Source organism: Xenopus tropicalis, chromosome 7 (assembly GCF_000004195.4).
Source record: "Xenopus tropicalis strain Nigerian chromosome 7, UCB_Xtro_10.0, whole genome shotgun sequence".
Classification (NCBI taxonomy): domain Eukaryota; kingdom Metazoa; phylum Chordata; class Amphibia; order Anura; family Pipidae; genus Xenopus; species Xenopus tropicalis.
This window is the reverse complement of record NC_030683.2, coordinates 122,410,257-122,434,224: the sequence shown is the minus strand read 5'-3', so window position 1 is coordinate 122,434,224 and position 23,968 is coordinate 122,410,257. Positions and strand designations below refer to the sequence as shown.

The 23,968-nt window shown below is 44.7% G+C and overlaps 1 protein-coding gene across 1 annotated transcript in view; it reads left to right on the top strand.

The window, feature by feature from the left end:
• etfb (electron transfer flavoprotein subunit beta) overlaps nucleotides 1–23,968 on the top strand; it is a 42,008-nt gene that overhangs the window by 13,190 nt on the left and 4,850 nt on the right. Inside the window, 4 exon segments of the mRNA NM_203823.1 lie at nucleotides 15,308–15,466; nucleotides 17,335–17,397; nucleotides 18,371–18,529; nucleotides 23,194–23,386. Of these exon segments, the coding sequence (NP_989154.1) occupies nucleotides 15,308–15,466; nucleotides 17,335–17,397; nucleotides 18,371–18,529; nucleotides 23,194–23,364 (552 nt within the window). The 3' untranslated portion in view covers nucleotides 23,365–23,386.

Here is a 23,968-nt window from a genome sequence, read left to right as displayed (position 1 = left end):
CACGTGCAGCCTTTCAGTTGTGCTCCAAGTAACAGTATTCATTCCGTGTTCTCCTATCAGTGGGAGTCTGCAAGCTTTGCGCCGCGCTCCTTGCTTGTTTACGAGGTGACAGTTGGAGTTGTAATTGACTCGCATACACCCTGTAACACCCACTGTGACTGCCAATGCATTAACAGCACCTTATGGGCAGCCCGTAATGGTTTCCTCCACTGGCGCTGTCAGCCTCAATCAGTTTCACTGCAGAGGGCATGGCGTCGCGAGGGAAACCTGTGGGGGGGACGTCTCATTATGGTGCTTAACCTTTCCCACTACAGATGTGACCTTGTCATCTAAGGACTGCACTGTTCACATATGCAAAAGCCTCAGCGTGTAAGATACAAAACACTGTTTTAGGTTCATTTAAAAATATTGTAAAATGTAAAATTTTGATTATCTGACTGAGCCCCAGTGAAACTACCTATGCCTCTGGGAAGGGACTGGGGCTGTGGGATAGCAGGTATAGTAGGGAGAGATGGTGCCTATAGTAGCAGTGGGGGGATAATAGCCTCTGGGAAGGGACTGGGGCTGTGGGATAGCAGGTATAGTAGGGAGAGATGGTGCCTATAGTAGCAGTGGGGGGATAATAGCCTCTGGGAAGGGACTGGGGCTGTGGGATAGCAGGTATAGTAGGGGGAGATGGTGCCTATAGTAGCAGTGGGGGGATAATAGCCTCTGGGAAGGGACTGGGGCTGTGGGATAGCAGGTATAGTAGGGAGAGATGGTGCCTATAGTAGCAGTGGGATAATAGCCTCTGGGAAGGGACTGGGGCTGTGGGATAGCAGGTATAGTAGGGAGAGATGGTGCCTATAGTAGCAGTGGGGGGATAATAGCCTCTGGGAAGGGACTGGGGCTGTGGGATAGCAGGTATAGTAGGGAGAGATGGTGCCTATAGTAGCAGTGGGGGGATAATAGCCTCTGGGAAGGGACTGGGGCTGTGGGATAGCAGGTATAGTAGGGGGAGATGGTGCCTATAGTAGCAGTGGGGGGATAATAGCCTCTGGGAAGGGACTGGGGCTGTGGGATAGCAGGTATAGTAGGGAGAGATGGTGCCTATAGTAGTAGTGGGGGGATAATAGCCTCTGGGAAGGGACTGGGGCTGTGGGATAGCAGGTATAGTAGGGGGAGAAGGGATAATAGCCTCTGGGAAGGGACTGGGGCTGTGGGATAGCAGGTATAGTAGGGAGAGATGGTGCCTATAGTAGCAGTGGGGGGATAATAGCCTCTGGGAAGGGACTGGGGCTGTGGGATAGCAGGTATAGTAGGGAGAGATGGTGCCTATAGTAGCAGTGGGGGGATAATAGCCTCTGGGAAGGGACTGGGGCTGTGGGATAGCAGGTATAGTAGGGAGAGATGGTGCCTATAGTAGCAGTGGGGGGATAATAGCCTCTGGGAAGGGACTGGGGCTGTGGGATAGCAGGTATAGTAGGGAGAGATGGTGCCTATAGTAGCAGTGGGGGGATAATAGCCTCTGGGAAGGGACTGTGGCTGTGGGATAGCAGGTATAGTAGGGAGAGATGGTGCCTATAGTAGCAGTGGGGGGATAATAGCCTCTGGGAAGGGACTGGGGCTGTGGGATAGCAGGTATAGTAGGGAGAGATGGTGCCTATAGTAGCAGTGGGGGGATAATAGCCTCTGGGAAGGGACTGGGGCTGTGGGATAGCAGGTATAGTAGGGGGAGATGGTGCCTATAGTAGCAGTGGGATAATAGCCTCTGGGAAGGGACTGGGGCTGTGGGATAGCAGGTATAGTAGGGAGAGATGGTGCCTATAGTAGCAGTGGGGGGATAATAGCCTCTGGGAAGGGACTGGGGCTGTGGGATAGCAGGTATAGTAGGGAGAGATGGTGCCTATAGTAGCAGTGGGGGGATAATAGCCTCTGGGAAGGGACTGGGGCTGTGGGATAGCAGGTATAGTAGGGGGAGAAGGCTAGAGTTGTGCCATTCTGGCTTAAACAATAAAATTATAAAATACGTTTTGTGACATTCCCAAATTTAGATATAAAAGTTTGAATGCACATATTGATGGATTGTGCTACTTTTTCCCTTGCTTTGGTTTATATAGTGTTTGCTTGAAAGGCAGCTAAATACTATAAAATAACTATATTGATGCTATAAAGTGTGAGCAGTGCAGCAGTTATTTTACAAGCAGCCTCTTGGTTTTTTTTCATCTCTTTTCTGCTAAGGGAGGTTGACATACAATCGTTTTTACTTGCAGTGCAAAGTGCCGGCCTGTGGGGGGAGCTCCTGCTCTGCTTACCTGCTCTAACTGTACCGTAGGGAGGCTCTGTCTGGGTCCCCTCCAGCTGTTGTTGCCTTCAGTTGCCAATGGGATGCTTGGGAATAGTTTAGCCACAGCAGGGGGGGCTACTGGCCTGATATCTGCTTCAGCTAATGACTACATTAGTCTGTCCCAGCAAAAAAAACAAAGTAACCGCTCTAAATTAGATTTGTTTTTCATTTTATTGTATTTGAAAGAAGTTTATGTATGTATGATGTAGAGAATTATATTTTGAGACAATATGCAATTGTTTTCCATTTTTTATTATTTATGTTTTTTGAGTTATTTACCTTTTTATTCAGCAGCTCTCCAGATTTCAGCAATCTGGTTGCAAGGGTCCAAATTACCCTAGCAACCCTGCACTGATTTGAATGAGAGGCTGGAAAATGAATAGAGGGGGCCTATATGGAAAGATGAGTAATAAAAAGTAGCTTTGCAAAGCATTTGTGTTTTACCCCCCCTCATTTGAAAGCTGGAAAGAGTTGGAAGAAGAAAGCAAATATTTCAAAAACGATAAAGACCAATTGAAAAGTTGCTTAGAATTAGCCATAACATAATAAAGTGAATTCAAAGGTGAATCATTCCCATTAAAGCCAAACTGCCCACTGTTGTCAATGATAAACCAACCACCAGGGGGCACCCTTTCCCTCTTTTGTATAAATTATCCTTATCGTGGATTGTTAAGGTTCCCTGTGCAATATTGGGTAGGGGTAAAATGACTAAAATCAAAGGTATCCAGCCTGCATTGACTCCCACTATGTCCCTAAGGGTCGCCTCTCATCCACTGGGGGACCCCGCTACCCATAAACTACTTTTTAATTTGTTTTACAGGACTAGGACAACAGGCAGCTCTGCGTTGCGTGGGGGCCAACATGGGCCCTCTTCCAAACTGCTATATCGGTGTTGATTTAAATGGAATTGGGAGTTAGTGCGTACGATTGGCTATCAGCGGGCAGCTCGAGCGTTTGCGCATGATAAATTAATCTTATTATCGGCTACATAAAGGGGCAGGTCCTCTTAAAGGTACGGCTGACAGTGACAGATGGGTTTTAGCGCGCGTAATACACCAGGACCGAGTTTATTAACGTCCAAACCCTTCAGGTAACTCCTTAGATTTATGTATCCAAACCTGGAGGCAGAATTTTAATGTTGCATTTGTGGTTTCTATCCGAAATTGCACGGCAACAAGCACATTTGCTAGAAATCACATTATTTCAGCGACGTCCCCCCTCGACCATTGTCTTACAGAATTGTTTTGTGCATACAGAATTAGAACTTTCAACAACCGGGGTCCTTTTACCTTCAGTGCCTGAACGAGCAGGGGCTCCCCAAGCAAAACATCCCCCCAAAACCGTGAGGGGTAACTGCGGCTTCTGGCCCTTTGTGTCGCCAGTCGACTCCTCTCTGTATGAGCGGGTGCCATCAGTCAATGAGTTCTTCTGTCTATACAGTTGTAATGTAATAGAAATACAGATATGAGATCCGTTATCTGGAAACCTGTTATCCAGAAAGCTCTGAATTAAGGGAAGGCCATCTCCCATAGACTTAATTTTTATCAAATAATTCAGATTTTTAAAAATGATTTTCCTTCCTCGTAATAACAGCACTTTTTTTTTTTTTACTTGATCCCAACTAAGATATAATTACCTCTTATTGGGGCAGAACAGCCCTATTGGGTTTATTTAATGGTTAAATGATTCCCTTTTCTCTGTAATAATAAAACAGTACCTGTACTTGATCCCAACTAAGATATAATTACCCCTTATTGGGGGCAGAACAGCCCTATTGGGTTTATTTAATGGTTAAATGATTCCCTTTTCTCTGTAATAATAAAACAGTACCTGTACTTGATCCCAACTAAGATATAATAACCCCTTATTGGGGGCAAAACAGCCCTATTGGGTTTATTTAATGGTTAAATGATTCCCTTTTCTCTGTAATAATAAAACAGTACCTGTACTTGATCCCAACTAAGATATAATAACCCCTTATTGGGGGCAAACAGCCCTATTGGGTTTATTTAATGGTTAAATGATTCCCTTTTCTCTGTAATAATAAAACAGTACCTGTACTTGATCCCAACTAAGATATAATAACCCCTTATTGGGGGCAAAACAGCCCTATTGGGTTTATTTAATGGTTAAATGATTCCCTTTTCTCTGTAATAATAAAACAGTACCTGTACTTGATCCCAACTAAGATATAATTACCCCTTATTGGGGGCAGAACAGCCCTATTGGGTTTATTTAATGGTTAAATGATTCCCTTTTCTCTGTAATAATAAAACAGTACCTGTACTTGATCCCAACTAAGATATAATTACCCCTTATTGGGGGCAGAACAGCCCTATTGGGTTTATTTCATGGTTAAATGATTCCCTTTTCTCTGTAATAATAAAACAGTACCTGTACTTGATCCCAACTAAGATATAATTACCCCTTATTGGGGCAGAACAGCCCTATTGGGTTTATTTAATGGTTAAATGATTCCCTTTTCTCTGTAATAATAAAACAGTACCTGTACTTGATCCCAACTAAGATATAATTACCCCTTATTGGGGGCAGAACAGCCCTATTGGGTTTATTTAATGGTTAAATTTTTCCCTTTTCTCTGTAATAATAAAACAGTACCTGTACTTGATCCCAACTAAGATATAATTACCCCTTAGAACAGTCCTATTGGGTTAAATTCATGTTTATATGATTTTTTTGGGGAACTTAAGCTAAGGAGATCTACATTACGGAAAGGTCCTGAGCATTATGGATAATAGGTCCTATATATGTAGACAGAGGCAATATATTTTGCATGTAGCCCTCCATTTAGGCTGCTTCCTTCATAGGAGCTTGCCTGCCCTTCATCTCCAGCAGGGGGTAGTATTGCATCACTTGTAGTTGCTCATTGGAGCTTATTCTTTGCCTTTGTTGTTGCGATAGGCTTTAATATATATATATATTTGTTGCCTCTGTGTCGCCAGCCTAATTCTTTGTGTAAGTGCCTGTAGATTTTGTGCCTTGGCTTTAGGGGCTGATACAGCAGGCAGCAAGGCCGCGCCATCTACGCTTAATTGAAACTTTAATTGCCCTCTCATTGCGGAGACCAAACAGTGACAGCATGAGGGGTGAGAGTGTCAATTTTACATTCCTTCTGCTGATAACTGTAATTGAGCCGCTTTCATTTCGCCTACAAATCCTCCCCTACCCGAGCTCATTGCCCTGCAAAGGGGAAAAAAAGTGAGCCTGGCCTTCCAGCCGTGCAGGGATCGGCAGCATAAGCTAATTTAATCTCGCTTCTCCGGTAATGTTCTTTTAAACATGCTCCGGGGCCTACGGTTGGAAAATGAACCTAGCTGTCACTTTGCCAGAGAAATACTCCGTCCCAGGCGCCCAAGTTAAAGGAGCTGCGGAGACCAAGGGGCAGAGGGAGGGGGGAGGACTGTCACTTCCAGTTAAGGGGAGAAGACTTTACAGGCTCCCCGGTGCACAAATGGGGCAGTAATTGGCATTATTGATGGTTTGGGCTTACAGACCAGCACGTCCCGGGGCTGAAAGCACTCGCTGCTGGAAATGAAGCACACAGGCACTCGACGCATTGCTCGTAAGGATACGGCGTATTTATCACACCGCTCCCAATACGAGCCGATAATATCCATGTAACAAATCTTTGCACATGGCGGAGCAGTCTCTGGCTAGACAGGCACTGGTTTTCTCTATAGCACCAGCGCAGGCCATTGGATTAATAAAGAGGCATAGTAGCAGAGCTTGAAAGAAGACTTGTGTCCATCAGGTTTAACCCTTTCTTTAAATATATCTATGAAGATTCTCATTCATCCAGGTCATGATATACAGTATCTAGTATAATTAAGTCTAAAACAACTGGACTTTTCTGAGTTTTTCTTGAAAACGTTTCACCACTCATCCGAGTGGCTTGAGAGTGAACTGAAGAAGCCACTCGGATGAGTGGTGAAACGTTTTCAAGAAAAACTCAGAAAAGTCCAGTTGTTTTAGACTTAATTCTACTAGATACTCTTTAAATATAGTTTATAGGTGCTTCTAGCTTACAGCTTTTTGGGGGATATTGATATAGAACAGGAAAGGCTTATTGGGTTTCAAGAATAAAGTGACTTGTGCCAGGAGAATGTGGCTACCACAGGTATCCCTCACTATTAGTGGCACTGATATCTGTACCAGGCAGAATGCAGGCAGGTACTGTATATACTGGGACTTTTACCTCTCTTCCCACTGTGGTACACGGGGCCCATGTAACCAGCATGTAAAGAAAATGACAGGTTTGTGCCGGCCCCTAGCCCTGTGTCCCTCCGCAGTGATCAGCCACGGCCGTATATATTTATCATTTTCCCTTTGATCAGTAACTTGCAGTACCACAATTAAGGTGGCCATACACAGGCCGATTCTAGCTGCCGATATGGGTCCCTTAGACTGATTCGGCAGCTTATCGCCCCGTGTATGGGCACTAACGACGGGCCTGCCAGACCAACAGCTGGCCTGAAATTGGCCAATCTCGATCGGGCAGGTTTGAAAATTAGTCAGAACAGAGACAGTATTGGTTCGTTGATGTGGTCCCCGGACCAATGGACACCTATACCCGTCGTTTTTATTTGATTGTTTGACCCCAGGGACAAAACAACCAAATTAGCCCGATATCGCCCACCCGTAGGTGGGGACATCGGGAGAAGGTCCGCTAGCTTGGCGACCTCGCCAAGTGAGCCGATCTTAGCGTGTATGGCCACTTTTGTACGTGGGCCTATACAAATAAGGTGTAGAAGATAGGTTAAGATGGAATCTTAGTCCTCTAAACACATGGGCCTATGCAGACAGGAGGATAGTGGATGGGTAGGTTAGCTTAGCCCCCCCAGTAACACGTGGGCCTACACAAAGAAGAAATAAAACACAGCTATCCTATAGGCAGGTAAGATCAAGGCCTTTGTTCTTCTTCGTCCAGTTGTAATACATGGGCCTACACAAAAAAGAATGTTAGGGCAAGACCTTTGTCCTTTATCCTATAACATGGGTCTAAACTGACAAGATGCAGAAGAAGTAGGTTAGACCAGTCCTTATCTCTCTATCCTCCCACTATGACAACATGTAAACAGTAGGCAGCTTAGGGCAAGTAGTTGGTCCTCCATCCTCCTGTTGTCATACATGGGCCTACACAAAAAAAGGTGAGGATTAGGTCAAGACCTTTGTCCTGTATCCTTTTACATGGGTCAACATGGACAAGAAGTAGAAGATCAGTAGGTTAGACCAGCCCTTATCTATCTCTCCTCCCACTATGACAACATGTAGACGATAGGCAAGTTAGACCAGTTATCGCTGTACCCTTCCACTATAACAAGATAACAATAGTCAGGTTAAGGTAAGTATTTTGTCCTTCAGCCTCCTATTGTAACAAATAGGGCTATGCTTAAAAGATGCTAGTAGGTAGGTGAACTTATATATATTATGATGCTTGAGTTGCTCTCCAAGTTTTTTTACAGTTGACTGACTCACGAGTAAGAAAGGTTGGGGACCCCTGCTGTAGACAGTAGGGCAAGTACTTTGCCCTCCATCTCCCTGTTGTAATACATGGGCCTACACAAAAAGATGAAGAAGGTTAGGGCAAGGCTTTGTCCTGCATACTCTTACATGTCCTATATGGACTAGAAATAGAAGACAGGCAGGTTAGACCAGTCCTTATCTCTCTATCTCAACATGTAGACAGTAAGGCAAGTAATTTTTTCACCATCCTCCTGTTGTAATACTGTACATAGGCCTACACAAAAAAGATGGTTGGGGCAAGACTTTGTCCTGCATATACTCTTATATGTCTTATATAGACAAGAAGTAGAAGATAGGTAGGTCAGTCTTAAGCTTTGTATCATTCTACAATGACACATGGGACACCTGTAGAACATAGGCAGATTATGGCCAGATCCCCCTGTAACCCTCAGCATGGAGGCACGAGCACCCTGTTCTCATTATGATTGACATTCTCACTGGAAACCGCTACTTGCCCTGGAAATCTTTCTTTGCTGATTTTGATTCCCGGGGCAGGATTGATCCCTCGGCTATTGCCGCGGCTGAGCATTAGGAATCCAGAAGAGAAGCCGTTGTACTAGAAACTGTATCTTTATTTCCTAGCCCGCGATAACTCATTCATAGGAGACAATATGGGTCAGTGTTTCAGCAGAGTTCAAACATGTTACTGGATTTCCATACATATTTAATGGAACAGCGCACTGTAGAAATAAAGCCAGATTATTCTCTTGCATTAAGATTTCAAAGCGTCTCCGTTTGATGCCTATAAATTTGAAAAACATTAGGTCTCCAATACATTTGAATAAAAGCTGATCCTGCAAACATTTTTGCTTATTGTTGGACTTTCCAAACTTTGTAAAATTGTATAGGGACCACATCCACATCAGCAGTGAAGCTGTAAGACAGGGCTATGTCTATGAAGATTTTAAATAAATGTATTTATACTAGATATAAGACAGGGCTGTATTTAACCATGGCTGGACAGACTTTGCAGGCCTCCCTTATTGCTATAAAGTCCGACCTTTGGCTTTTCAGCCGCTATAGATGCAGGTGGATGTATTGCAACAACACCTGATTGGTCACAGATTGCTGCCTGTTTTTCTGCCCCCAATGTTGTATGAGCCAGTTGACCCTTTGACAGGAATGGATTATATTTAGGCTGTTGGGTTCACCTCAAGCAAATGAGAAGATTTAGGTCAAGAGCTTTGGGTCCAAAACTGGGAGGAGACCCAAGAGGTGCGTGGGATTGGGTATTTGGCCTTTAAGCCGAGCATACTTGCACCGATAATACTGTATGAAACCTTCGTTTTGTACGATATTTGGTGCGTGTATGGTGGCCCAACGAGGCGACTGATAACGCACACAAAAGGCTGCGGATACCGGTCAACTTGTCGATAGGCTGCGTTAAAAAATTTGGCACCGGAGCAAAATCTATGTTCAGGGCTGAATCGCCAGAAGGAGGTAGAATTTATATTGTTTCTACCTCCATATCTGACAATTCAGCCCTGAACGTCAGTGGAGGGTGGGAACGATGTTTCGTGCAACCAATGGTCACACGAAAGATCGAAATTGCTATGTGTATTTAGTCTGATAGTAGCAGAAGTACAGAGAAGGACCAGTAGAACCTGTAACAATAGTCAAAGTTGTGAACTTCTAGGTCCTGTAAAGGGTAAGACCTTGATATCTAACAAGGTGACTTAAGTTGACCCTACACTGGCTACCCATAGCCACTCATGACTAAAGTTGGCATCTTATTGGCCCTTTTGTAAATAAAAAAACTAGCCTCCTATAGAGCACAGAGAAGGTAGAGGCGCACAAAATATAGTACTGGTTCTTCTCATACCCTCAAGCCTTTGCAAACCAAGTCAATGAAGGCTACAGAAGATGAGTGCAAGGAAAATCCACATAAGCTTTTGCATGTACATGATGATGGAATCCTTCTCAAAGGCTTGTGCTCCTCTTATATATTGGGTTTTTCTGGTCTGCCAAAGGTTCTGTCATCATCTTTGTACTACAGTGGACTTTGGCTTGCAGAGGCTTTGAGGTGAGCACCAGAACTTCATATATAATAATGAATAACACAGGGACAGGGAACCACATTTACATCTCAAGAAGTTCCATGGTCCCCCAATGGAATTTTCTATCCTGCCCAACCAGTTTCTGGAGTCAGGAAGGAATTTTTTCCCCTCTGCAGCAAATTAGAGAGGCTTCAGATGGGGTTTTTTGCCTTCCTCTGGATCAACTTGTAGTTAGGCAGGTTATATATAGGCATTATGGTTGAACATGATGGACGTACGTCTTTTTTCAACCCAACTACTATGTTACTATGTAATCGGATCACTTGGGTAGGCCAATGTTAGTGACCATTGTAGCCAGTATAGGGCCAACCTAAGTCCTTCCTGTTACATTTCTAGACCTTACCCTTTACATGCCATAGAAGTTGTCCATGGGACAGTCCTTATTTGGGACACCAACCACAGCTAATGTTATAGGTTGTCCTGGTCCTTCTGGTTGCGCCCAATAGTCTACTCCCCTACTACTCTCCAGCCTTCATGCACTGCAGCATTGGGCAATTAAATCACATCCTAGAGCTCTTGCACACCGCATAGATATAGAAACAAGGGAAGACGTTACTTTCTCTGGATTTCACTAATTGCTTAAAATCGTTAAGGAAAGGCAAGGTCTGAAATACAAGTAGTGAATCCTGCCGTGCATCAGGGAACGCTGTACTTCCCCGGCTTGGCTGTGGCCTCGGGCTCTTCCATCGGCCCTCAGCTGGCGGATAAAGCACTCGCCGGGGTAGTGTGTACTTTTAGGTCTGACTTTCTCCGTGACCCCAGGCAAAACTGGTTCCCAGTAGGATTGGTTTCTTAACAAACTGGCCGCTTTCCAGGCTGCAGAGTCTGACTTCGGCAAGCTTGGTACATGGGATTAGCGAGCGCATTGATTCCGGAACTTCTTGCTGTTCCGCACAGAAAATCAGGGTGTTTTTAAATACTGGCACGATCAGGAGCGAGGTGTGGAGGTTTCAGACCTTAAAGCAATTAGCTGTGTGCCTGTCTTACTCCCTTAGTGTATAGTGAATAAGTACAGTTACATACACTGCCAGGTGGCTGGGGGATAAAAAGCGGATTCACAAAATAAAAGAGCACTTACCGTAACATTTTTTTATTTTCACCTAGGTTAGTTACTAAATGTAATAATGGGGATTAATTTGTCTAGAGAATGATAAGGTACAGTGTGGCTGGGCAATGGTACTCTAGGCCTGAGGAACTGCCCCTGGGGATGGCAGAAGTATGTAACAACACAACCCCCTGAGCTCTGGCTGCTTGCGCTCATGGCTGTAGTCCAACAACATCAGGGTTGTATTCTTAAAGCAATATTGCACAATAAAACTTTCCCCCTAATCCCCAGGGCCAGCGGCTGCATTAAAGTGCAAGAAATCCCCCAATGAGAATCCCAGCTGATGTGAGTAAATCCGGCTCCCTGTTCTCTGTTCCTGCAATTGGAGTTGGGAGCAATAAGCACAGTTTCCCAGCACTGAACAAGTCTGTCCCTTTATCCCCATGTCTGATTCCTGTGCCATATAATGAAGGGAAAAATGCCATCATTATCTCTATATGTAAGGTACCAGCAAGGGGCCTGACACAGTGCTGGGAATCAGCATTCTCATTGGTCACTTCTCTTGCACTTACAATCAGATTTTTGGTCAGTAGAATGCTCAGTGGGACATTTTCTTGCATCCATAGTTGTTTTTCAGCAACTTCTATAACAAAACAAAACAGTTGGGCAGAGTTATGATTGGGTTTATAGCCCTCCATGATGTTTTTGAAGCTGCAGCCTTGTACCTTTATATGGTCACAAAACCCCTCAGTGACTGGTAATATCCTTATCATTTACAGTAGGGGGTACATTATCCCTTATAATACACGAGTGATACTCAGAGTTCCCTGTATAACTCAGCCTGCAGCCTTGTGCCTTTTATATGGGCACAGAACCCCTCAGTGACTGCTAATATCCTTATCATTTACAGTAGGGGGTACATTACCCCTTATAATACATGAGTGATAGTCGGAGTTCCTGTATAACTCAGCCTGCAGCCTTGTGCCTTTATATGGGCACAGAACCCCTCAGTGACTGCTAATATCCTTATCATTTACAGTAGGGGGTACATTACCCCTTATAATACATGAGTGATAGTCGGAGTTCCCTGCATGCAGTTATTTCTGTAATTTCTATTTACTTTGGATATATGCCTGGAGCCAAATTAAACATTTTCACCGGGCTGGAAATATAAGGAATACTTATGTACCTGTATATTTGTCTGTATACATACAAGACGGTGGCCTCCAGGGGCCAAATGTTGCCGATTGCCCTTGTGCTTTCCAGAGCAGTAACTTCCGAGCTGAATTTCGTTCCTGTATGGATTATCCCTCAGTGTGAATGTTAAATGCCAGAGAGCGGGGCGCAGCAGTCATAGCTCACACCATAAAACATGAGCATTGATTTCAAGGTGATTTATTAGGATTTATGAAATGACTCAAGGACTCTGGGAAACCAGAATGTATTTAATATGAATGGAATTGTTTGTGAGCCCCCCCCCCCCCCAATCACTATGACAAATGAACGTGGACAGAGTCAGGAAGAAAAGACATTTCCCTTGGGCAGCGCACATCACAGGGGCCCCTTGGGGGAGTAGATATAAATACCCCAAAAACACTGAGTACGTAATTACTGTATAATCTGCAGGCTCCACTGTCCACTTGTCGCCACTATTAATGTGATGTAATAGCAAACACCCCGGCGGATGCGCATCAAGCAGTGACAGGTGAGCCGCCGCTCAAGCGAGCATTTTTGCGCGCATCTGCCATCACTCCTTGTGCATCATCCCGGGCCTTTCCATTAAATAACAGGATTGGTGACAGCCAGATAGAGCATTACGGCCGCTGCCGGAGAGTGATCACAATGGCCTGTGTGCCATTAGCTTTCCCTGCATCCCCTGAATGGAATCCCACACTCATTCAGCCCCCCAGTTGTCCTGCCGGCCCCCCCCCCCCCAGCCCTGTGTGCCTGTTGTCCCTGCATCCAATTCGCAGCCCTGTCACTTTTGCTTTTCTGCTCCAATAACTTTCCCAGAGAACCTTCCGTGCTGTGATTTAATTACGTTACCCCCCCACCCCACTTGTCTATCTGTAATGTGCGAGAAGAAGGAAACTTCATCACCATTACTGAAGGCACTTTCATCTGTAGATCTCTCCCGGGACCCCCTGCTTTCCTGTAGCAAATCAGAATTATCACCAAAGTGCCCCGTGCCATGCTCATTTCTAGCCAAAGCGCCGTACCCTTTTACTTACTGGTTCTACCCCACTTTGCCATATCGCTTTTGTCCCCTTACCATTTTGTTTTCCCTTTCTCCCTCTGTGTTTTATAATTCATAGAGCCTTTCAGATGGAATCACCAAGCGTGCCCCCCCCCCACCTCTCCTTTTTAAATGTCAGCGCAGCGAGTGCATGTCTCCCCGTGTTTGCTCAATGCACTAGGACAGGGTGCCGATGAGAACATTCTGCATTCCGCATTGTCATTTTTAAGCAACGCCGATCAATGGCCGTGTCTTATTTCCCTGGCACTTCTTAGCTTGCTGCCCGACGTAGGCAGGGATAGAGCCAAGCAAAGGTATTAAGGATGATTACCCAGACAGGCAGCAAGCTAGTCTGGTACCGAACCATTTGTCTGACCTTGAGCGCGACATTGCTTTATCCTCAGGCACTATGTATTGAGATGCTCCGAATATATGCTAATGCCCTTTGATTTTTCTCTTACTAACTGGGCTAGAAAATAATCCAAATTGTCATTGTATGATGTCAGTAATATTTATTATCAGTCTTAAAATGACCGTGAAATAGCATCCCGGCTCTTATAAGCAGTGACCACGATGCTGCCAGCTGACAAAGCAGTATCCCTGCAGAATTATGTCATATTTTGTCACCTGAGAAAAAATGCACACTGTTAACACGGGGAGAGCATATTTACACCCTCATTGGCTAAACCGTTTGTAGATAGGTACTGATAACAGGTTTTGTCTGTTTTTAAAAGCCTTTTTGGGTTTGTGCTGACTTATTTTCATGGAAATTGTGATGCTCCCTTTACAGGGATATTGTTTTGCATATGCAAATAGTATATACTTCTAGTCCTAGTTCTCTCCCTATGTTGAAGGTTTTCTCCACCCAAGAATTTTTTTTTCATAATGCAAGAAAATCAGCTTTAATTATCTGGCTTGCAACATTGGTTCAGGAGTCAGAGCCAGGAGTTTAGCTAATGTCAGACATATATCACTTTTAATAGCAATTACATTGTCAAATTACTTTGAAACCTCTGAGATTTTTGATTTATTCAAGTTGGAAAGTTGCTTAGAATAACATTTCTTTCGCTGTGCAAAATCAAAACAGTATTTGGGTTCAGGGCCCCTTTGATTAAGAGAGAAAACCAAAAAATGGACATGGGTAGAAATGCTGTATTTTATTTACTGAACATATACAGTACCAGCCCAGAGGTTTAGCAGCCCTATAACACTAATGATCCAGGCCTTCAAGGCCAGCAGCTCCCCATCTTAGTAATATAGTAAGTTAGGTTGAAAAAAGACGTACGTCCACCACGTTCAACCATAATGCCTATATATAACCTGCCTAACTGCTAGTTGATCCAGAGGAAGGCAAAAACCCCATCTGAAGCCTCTCTAATTTGCCCCAGAGGGAAAAAAATTCCTTCCTGACTCCAAGATGGCAATCGGACCAGTCCCTGGGGCAACTTGTACTAAGAGCTATCTCCCATAACCCTGTATTCCCTCACTTGCTAAACAGCCATCCAGCCCCTTCTTAAAGCTATATAATGTATCAGCCAGTACGACTGATTCGGGGAGGGAATTCCACAACCTCACAGCTCTCACTGTAACAAACCCTTTCCGAATATTTAAATGGAACCTCCCTTCTTCTAAACGGAGTGGGTGCCCTCGTGTCCGTTGGAAGGACCTACTGGTAAATAAAACATTAGAAAGGTTATTATATGATCCCCTTATATATTTATACATAGTTATCATTTCACCCCTTAAGCGCCTCTTCCCCAGTGTAAACAGACCCAACTTGGCCAGTCTTTCTTCATAACTGAGACTTCCCATACCCTTTACCAGCTTAGTTGTCTTTCTCTGGACCCTCTCTAACTCAATAATGTCCCGTTTGAGCACTGGAGACCAAAACTGAACAGCATATTCTTGGATCTTGTTCGACCATCTTGTGTGTGTCAGCGGCATCGCATGTGCTCACTTGAGAAGCTAAGCTTTGATGCAGGCCCTGTGTGTTTATGTGGCACTTTATAACCAATAGGCAAAACGTGCATCTTTCCCATCATTAGATCTGCGCTTTTCCCTCCGTGTGTGCTAATGTGTGACCCTCGGTCTGTTTTTAGGAGACCATCCGAACAGCTTTGGCCATGGGAGCCGACCGAGGAATACACGTTGAAGTGGCTGCTAAGGACGCAGAGAGCCTCGGGCCATTCCAGGTCTCCAAGATCATGGCAGCACTGGCAAAAAAAGAAAATGTTAACCTGGTGCTGATGGGGAAACAGGTAAGTGCCACTGGGTGTGGGACATAGCGGTGCCTAATTACAGATCTGTTCTCTGACTATGGCCCTTCATAATACAGAGAAAGTAGAAAGAGACGATCACTTTGTGCCAAAGGAAATACAAAGACTGTCACTCAGTACAAATCTGGAGACCTTGCATCTCAGGGAACAGAGAACAAGAATAATTTGGCTGTCGCCGGCGACGGCATTGGCAGGGCCCTCTCCTATACATCATGTCACTAGCCGAAGGGTTAACGGAGAGCGGGGCTCACTGTCACAACGTACTACCCACACCGGCCTGATGCACAGTGGCGTTTTTTTATGCCCTTGCGGTTGGAGCGGCTTTAATAACGGGAAATCTGATCTCGCTGCTTTTGCACCAGTAATTGCATTTGGTCGCCTGTCAGTGAGCATGACATTAGATCCAGTCTGTGCCAGACGGCCAAGCTATTAATATTGGGACATACAGTCTGCAGCACTGGACTTAAAGGTGCACAATAATTGCCATACACACAGACACATAGAGTATGCTCAGAAATCCTCATCAGTAGAAGATTATGTATGGACACCGTGCGTAATGTTCTGATATGAAGGGTGGATTTTGGTTTTTAAATAAGAGCATGTCCGGCTGCAGGGATACCCCTGGCACACATAAGGCTGGAGTTAGTGTAATGTAAGGGTATCCATATAGGCTCTCTAACAGCTCCTCACAATGTAAGTTAGGTGCAAGCTAAAGGGCAACTAAAGCCACTTACTGGTCATCTGGTCTTTGTATAAACCACACGCTGCTAACTCCACTACACAGCTCTGCCTTAGGAGGACACGTATGGGGTAGCATAGCCATTCACAGAACTATTCTCTGGTTACAGCAATTTGGAAGGGGGATCCCTTCTACTTTAAAGGAATACTGTCATGGGAAAGCATGCTGTTTTCAAAACCCATCAGTTAACAGAGCTTCTCCAGCAGAATCCTCCATTGTAATCTGTTTTTCCAATGGGGCTAGCCATATTCTTCATTTTCCAGGGTGCCACAGCCATGTGACTTGTGCTCTGATAAACTTCACTCACAATTTACTGCTGCGCTGCAAGTTGGAGTGATATCCCCCCCTCACCCCCAGCAGCCAATCAGCAGATCAATGGGAAGGGAGCAAGATAGCAGCTCCCAGTAGGTATCAGAATAGCACTCAATAGTAAGAAATCCAAGTCCAGCTTGGGACTCCTCCAGTTACATGGGAGTAGGAGAAACAATAGGTTAGCTGAAAGCAGTTCTAATGTGTAGCACTGGCTGAAAGCTCAGACTCAGGCACAAGGCACTGAGATGGCGCCAACACACCAATATTACAGCTAAAAATACATTTGTTGGTTCAAGAATAAAATTTTAAACGGCAGAGGGAATTATTTGCTATGTAACAGTGTCATTTAGAAATAAAAAGTACAGCATAAAAATCATGACTGAATTCCTTTAATAACTAAACCCAGTTACAGACTATAGAGCCCATGGGGGTGGGCTCTGCCAGCTAGCTAGCATGGGGGCTCATGATTTCTGCTTGCAGTGTTTCTCTGTATTTTGTACCGTACCTTTCAGTTCTAATAAGAGCCCTAGATATCAGCAGGAACATCACAATCTGCTTAGAACTGCTAGATGGCGCTGTTGTGTTAGTGACTGTCGCCAATCAGTGCTCAGGCAAACTCTATACTCACATTGTCATAAGTCTTTTTTTATGTGAGTTAATGAGTGGAAGGAAAACCTGGCTTATAACTGTTTTTGTTTGTTTTTATTTTCCTGTGTGTAACTTGTCCCTGTCCCCAGTAACGTGCCTCCCTTATACACATGTACCCTGCGGCTAACGCTGTCTTTTTTTCCCATTCCAGGCCATTGACGATGACTGTAATCAGACCGGACAGATGACCGCAGCTCTGCTTGACTGGCCTCAGGTAGCTGGCCTTTTCCGACAAGGCTTTTCCGTGCAGAATGAGACAATTGGCTTTTGGTAATGAGGTTTAACCCCTGTGGTGTCACCGTGAGACGGAGACAGACACGAGCAGCACCAGTTGTGACACACGCCTTCCTTTTCTCCTATGAAGCCTGCCGAGATTGATTAACGTAGATTGTTATTGGTATTAATAGGAGGAAAAAATCTGCAAAATAAAATAAAGATACAGAGAATCAATCTGAGCAGAAATGCTCCCTGTTGGTCATTGACAGGCAGGGATAAGACAGAGGGGGCTATTAGGCATTTTTCAGGCACAGAGGGCTGCTGTACAAACCTGGAGACACACAAGCATTATGTTATTAAAGAGAGCCTTTCCCAAAGCAGCCTAAAGGTCCCCATACACCTTAAGATCACCAAGCGAGCGGATCTTCTCTCGATATCCCTCACCTACAGGTGGGCAGTATCGGGAGAATCCAGGGTATAGGCAAAGTTGGTCAACGAGCCAATGCGTTCCCCGATCCGATTAGATTTTTAAACCTGCCCGATCTAAATCTGGCTGATTTCAGGCCAGATATCGGTCGGGCAGTCCCGTCGGTAGTGCCCATACACGGACCCATTAGCTGCCGAATCGATCTAAGGGACCCATATTGGCAGCTAGAATCGGCCCATGTATGGGGACCTTTAGTGTATTTGCATTAAGGTGTACTAAAGGTTCCCTGGCTGCTTGCAACACGATTGCTGTGTATTTACACATGCCAGAATATGATCAACTACTTGTTGTACAGTAGTGTAAAATAATATCTATGCCCCTAGTGGTCATAGCTAGTATTGTGACACTTTGTACAGCCAGGGTAAGCACAATGGCCATCCCCATTGCTCCAGTCCAGTTCCCCCTGCTCTTGATTAAAGGAAAAGTAAATTCTAGGAAAGAACTGTATCCCCTGTAACATTAAAGCCTTTCTCTTCCCGCGCAGGGGACATTTGCTTCAGAAGTGAAAGTGGAAGGAGAGAAGTTGACAGTAGTGCGAGAAGTAGACGGGGGTCTCGAGACCATCAGCGTGAAACTCCCGGCAGTCGTCACGGCTGACTTGCGACTGAACGAGCCGCGTTACGCCACTCTTCCCAATATCATGGTGAGCTTGGGCTGTCTCTTATGAGGGTCTCTGTATATGGGTCTTCCTTATTGCTGAGCGTTCTGAGATGCACTGCACGGTCTTTATGTGATAATTTATTGCATTAACACATGTACTCGTAAAGAATTCTAACACAAGATATGTAATTTAGGACATTCAGGCCAATGGGGAGTGTAATTTCTCTGCATGCAACAAGCGTCCTGCATAATTGTATTGTAATTTATAATCTAAATGGATAAATTGCAGCAGTGCAGTTATCCAAGGACTTTTTTTTTTTTAATAGCAGAGTCTCTGAATATATGTAAGTTGTGGGTGGTTTACAGATAGATAAAATGGATAAAAGCAACTGTAACTAGTATATAGAAATATAACCCGTGGGAAAGCGCTAATGATTGTGTCCCTTTAAGAGGCCTCTGTCCTTTACACACAATTTTATTTAAACGAGTCATGTGACATTGGAAAATCAGTGATGGCAGATGGGAAAAATGCCAATAAACCTAGTCCACATATCCATCCTTTTGAATATGATTCAGGGCATAACTGCATCAGCAGCAGGGCCGCCATCAGGTAGTTTGGGGCCCCATACAAGTTATTTATTTAGGGCCCCCCCCCATGAACACAAGTGCACAGTATAAAATATATTGGCCACGCCCCCTTTTGTATGCAATATAATCAGCTCATGTTAAACTATAATAAGCAATTCATTGGGTGGGTGAAGTTTGAACTTCCCATCCAGTCCCCATGCAGCTTTACAGGCACCACCCATTTACCCATAATTCTATATGGGTGTGTCACATGGTGCAGCTGAATCGGAAAAGTCAAAATTATCTTAGATGAGTCGTTAGCAACTAACATGATTGTTAAGGTCGTGGAACAGGTTTCTGGTTTTTGTTGTTGCTGCCGATTTCCTTTGGGGAAACCAAAGAAAACATTGACGTACATTATAGACAGCAGAAATCTCTGTAAAAGGGTAAAACAGCTCTTGACCTAATGAAAGAAAATGTGGTTCTGAGCAACTTTCCAATATATAATCATTCAAAATTTTAATTCATTCAGTAGTTATTAGTAAATGTTATTACTATTAAACGCAGAGTCTGTGCCTTACAGTTCCCTTCTCCTTGCCTACTCATATACCATTGCAACATTGTATTGGCAGTCAGCTCTCTCCCAGGCTAGACTCCATTTCCCACAATGCCTGTGATTAACAGACCTGGGAAGAAGTGTGCAAGGCATTCTGGGAGGTGGAATTTTGGCAAGAGGAGAGCTGACTGCTGGTACAATGTTGCAATGGGAAAGGGGATGAGTAGTGATGTGTGGATATATCTAATACCTTGGTGGGGTGGTTCGGGTTGCAAAGGTGGTTCGGGTAGGTCCAGTTTTAGGTATTGCCAGACCTGCTACTTTAAGCCCTTATGGGTCACCTTCTTTCTGATGATATACAGCAGGGGTCCTCAACCTTTCTTATTTGTGAGTCAAATGTAAAAAGACTTGGGAAGCAACACAAGCACCATAAAAAGTTCATGGAGGAACCAAATAAGGGCTGTGATTGGCTATTAGGCAGCCTCTATGCACACTATCAGCTTACAGGGGGATTTATTTGGTAGGAAATCTTGTTTTTATTCAACCAAAACTTGCCCCCAAGTCAGGAATTCAAAAATAACTACCTGGTTTGGGGGCACTGAGAGCAACACCCAAGGGGTTGGGGAGCAACATGTTACCCCTGAGCCACTGGTTGGGGATCACTGATATACAGGGTCGGACTGGGCTGCTGGGAGAAATACCGGTTGGCCCCAGCGCAGGATCTGTAGGGCGGGGGGGCGTAGCATTTTCTTTGTAGACAGTTGCCTGTGTAGACGGAGGTACAAGGAAGGTATGCGTGCAGGGGGATGGCATGAGTTTGCAATGGGGGATTATGGGCCTCGGCTGCAGGTTTGTTACAGGGTGGGGGCCTTGGCTGTGGGTTCACGACAGGAATGGGAGGGGCCTTGGCCTTGGGGGTGATGGAGACCATTGAGATGAGGGGTGGGGCCTGCATCACCAGTTGGTTTAAGCAAGGGTAAGGGTCTGCAGGCTTGGGCGGGTGCGGGTACATGTTTTTTGTGACCCACCCATCAGGAGAGAGGAGGGAAACGTTAGGCACATTCTGATACGTTATCGCTGTAGCCTGACAGACTGCTTTCAGTAGCCATTACCAGCCATTTTGGGGTGGGCATTGCTCATTGGTGGCACAGGGGCGGAATTCTCACCTAAAAACATGATGGTCGTGTCTGGGCTATATAAAGTGCTGCAGTCGCTGTCACCCAGTGATATATATATATAGTGACGGCACGCAATGATTGTCGTTAACTTAATAGGTTTCGACCGTGCACACTTTATTGCTAAAGGTGGAAAAACTGGATATTCTTTTTCTTGCATGAAACTGCAGCCAAAACAAACCCAGGAATGTTCTGTATAGTGGCAGATATTATCTCCGGTTCAGGTGTCGGGAGGGGCAGTAAGGCATTATCTGGTGCTGCTCTAGGCTCACACTCATTATTATCCATTCCTCCAATGGGGGGAGGCGTTATTTATTCCACTTACTCCACCGAGGAAAGGCTAAGCTCTTCTCTCATTCGCCGTTATTGGCAATCAGTAGCCACGCTATGCTTCGCGCTTGACCGCTTTTAGTCTGATTATCAGTAAATAGTTGGTCCCCTTTAATCGCAGAATTAATTTCATTAAGCAAATTGGGCGTATTTCTGCCAAGATGCCTCAATCGTTTATCAGGCGTATTGGCAATTAATACTTGCAGGCTCTGGGATTTTTCTCATGAGTTATGGTTGGGTTTACGCTTAAAGGGACACTATCATCCTAAATTTTCTGTATTTCTCTTTCAATTTTTATACACTTTTAATTAGTGCTGGGCAGTGCTCTGTTACTAAATTAGTCCGGTTTTCATAAAGTAGAACATTTAAAGCTGTCATGGGGTCGATTCGTTTGCCTTTAGTAAGATTTCTTATCTTATTGGCTCTGCTAATTCTGCTTAGGAGTCACATGTCAGATGGCCTATTGATAGTATCTCAACTTCCATAAACAGCAACTGTCTTGCTTTATGGTTGAAATTCCTGCTATTTCTCCTTTTCTTTTTTTTATCAGATAGGGTCTGTGCCACTGTGACAGAATGCTCTGTTATACAGATAGCTAGAATCTCAGCCATAAAGCAGGGCAGGACTGCTGCTTACAATGGGGGGATCAGATAGGATCTGTGCCACTGTGACAGAATGCTCTGTTATACAGATAGCTAGAATCTCAGCCATAAAGCAGGGCAGGACTGCTGCTTACAATGGGGGGGGGATCAGATAGGATCTGTGCCACTGTGACAGAATGCTCTGTTATACAGATAGCTAGAATCTCAGCCATAAAGCAGGGCAGGACTGCTGCTTACAATGGGGGGATCAGATAGGATCTGTGCCACTGTGACAGAATGCTCTGTTATACAGATAGCTAGAATCTCAGCCATAAAGCAGGGCAGGACTGCTGCTTACAATGGGGGGATCAGATAGGATCTGTGCCACTGTGACAGAAGGCTGTTGCATCTCACGACCTAGCTACAGGCAGAAAGTCTGAACTTTACTTACCAAAAATCATTTTTTTTGCAAGATTTCTCTCTGATCTGTTATGTTGTTGTATCCTACTTACCTACCCTGCGCCGCATATTTGGGCTTTTTTCCTTGCTGAGTTCCATGTTCTTCCATTTGCCCATTCAGCACATTTTTATTTTTTTGTGATAATCCTATTGATCCGATACTGCTGATTTTCTCGCGTTCGCATACATATTTTATTCGGATGCCAGATATAATTGTGTTTCTAAATCTAACAACTGTGTTTGGATTTCTTGGGTTATAAACAGACAGACAGACAGTTTAATAGTGAATGGCAGTTAGTTAGATTTGTCCTCTGCTGGCCATATACTAATAGAGCTGGTTGTCTGCCCAATCGGAATGACCCAGTCGTGGTGGATATGTGCTGCCCTTGTTTGGGGGTAGGAATATTGCTGGATGGTTGGGGGTTACAGGGCATGGGCACGATAAAGGTAGGTTGGTTAGGGGGTGGGTTAGTAAGAGAATAATCCAGATAAGTTTGGGTGATGGATTTCCTATCCTGGGCCCAGTGGCTTATGGGAAAGGGGTGCTAGTATGCGGCTTTTGCTCCCACACAGGGGAATAGTATTCTTTCCAAGCTGAGACAGCGCGGGGGGAGCACGGAAACCCCCTGGGAACGACTTGTTATTTATCTTTTTCTCTCTCCGGCGCCGAGCCACAAGGGAAGCCCAGACTTGAACACTAGCGCCATTAGTCAGAAAGGCACAGCAGCAGTTTTTGGAGGCTGAAACCCCCGGGGGATGTATAGCCATTTGCAACATGCAGGAGGAGAGCACTCACAGGACTGAGTTTTTGGACAAGATGCAGGGAATATATGCTTTGCTTTCGGATCTTCAGCTTTATTTGGAGTCATGTGACTCTGGTGTTTTCCTATGGAGCTGATATATTGATGATGAGGGCTTTATAACGTCATAGGTGTAGTAGTCTATTGGGGGCAGTGGGAGCTGGGGGCGGTACGATTGGGCACTTATGACAATACGTTGGACGGCTCTATCTAACCATTATCTGTTCTTCCCTTCTCAGAAAGCCAAAAAGAAGAAAATAGAGACGGTGAAACCCTCGGATTTGGGAGTGGACATCACAAGCCGTATCCGCGTTTTAAGCGTGGAGGATCCCCCCCAAAGACTAGCCGGCGTTAAAGTAGAAACTGTACAGGACCTCGTATCCAAGTTGAAGGAAAGCGGGCGAATATGATGTGGCTTCTCTGCTTCTAGAGGTGGGTGCCAGTGATATCAGATTGAATCATGGGATTGCCTGAAACATGGGACGGGTTCAGTCCACAAGCGGTTAAATGGAGCGGCAGTAGCAGCGAGACAGCTGGATACCAGTAACAATTCCAGCTTGCTTGTTAAGTTCACTGCTGATTTTTAAACCAGGGTTTACTGCCCATTTAAGCGCCACTTTTCTACACTGAGTTATCCAGGATTAAAAAAAAAAATCCCACATTAATTAGTGTTTATATCATTTAAATCATGCAGCCAATTAGAGCAGAGCAGTACCTGTAACAGAAGGCCCTGGGAAGCGCCGGCTGGCCGTCTGCTGATGCCGGGGCGATTACCGCAGACCTTTAACAGATGCCGGAGATGCGAAACAATTTGATCCTCCGGTTCTAACTCTCCTGCTCCTCTGTATCAGTAGCTCGCCTCCCCAATTAGGCCATTAATTAATGTAACTAGGTAACTGAAGTTGTCATCTTGCGACGTGAAGTGCTCCCGCTAAGGGTGGGTGACTGCAAAATGCCATCAATATTTGGGAGCCTAATTTGATAAATACTAATTTGATAAATACGGTTTTAATG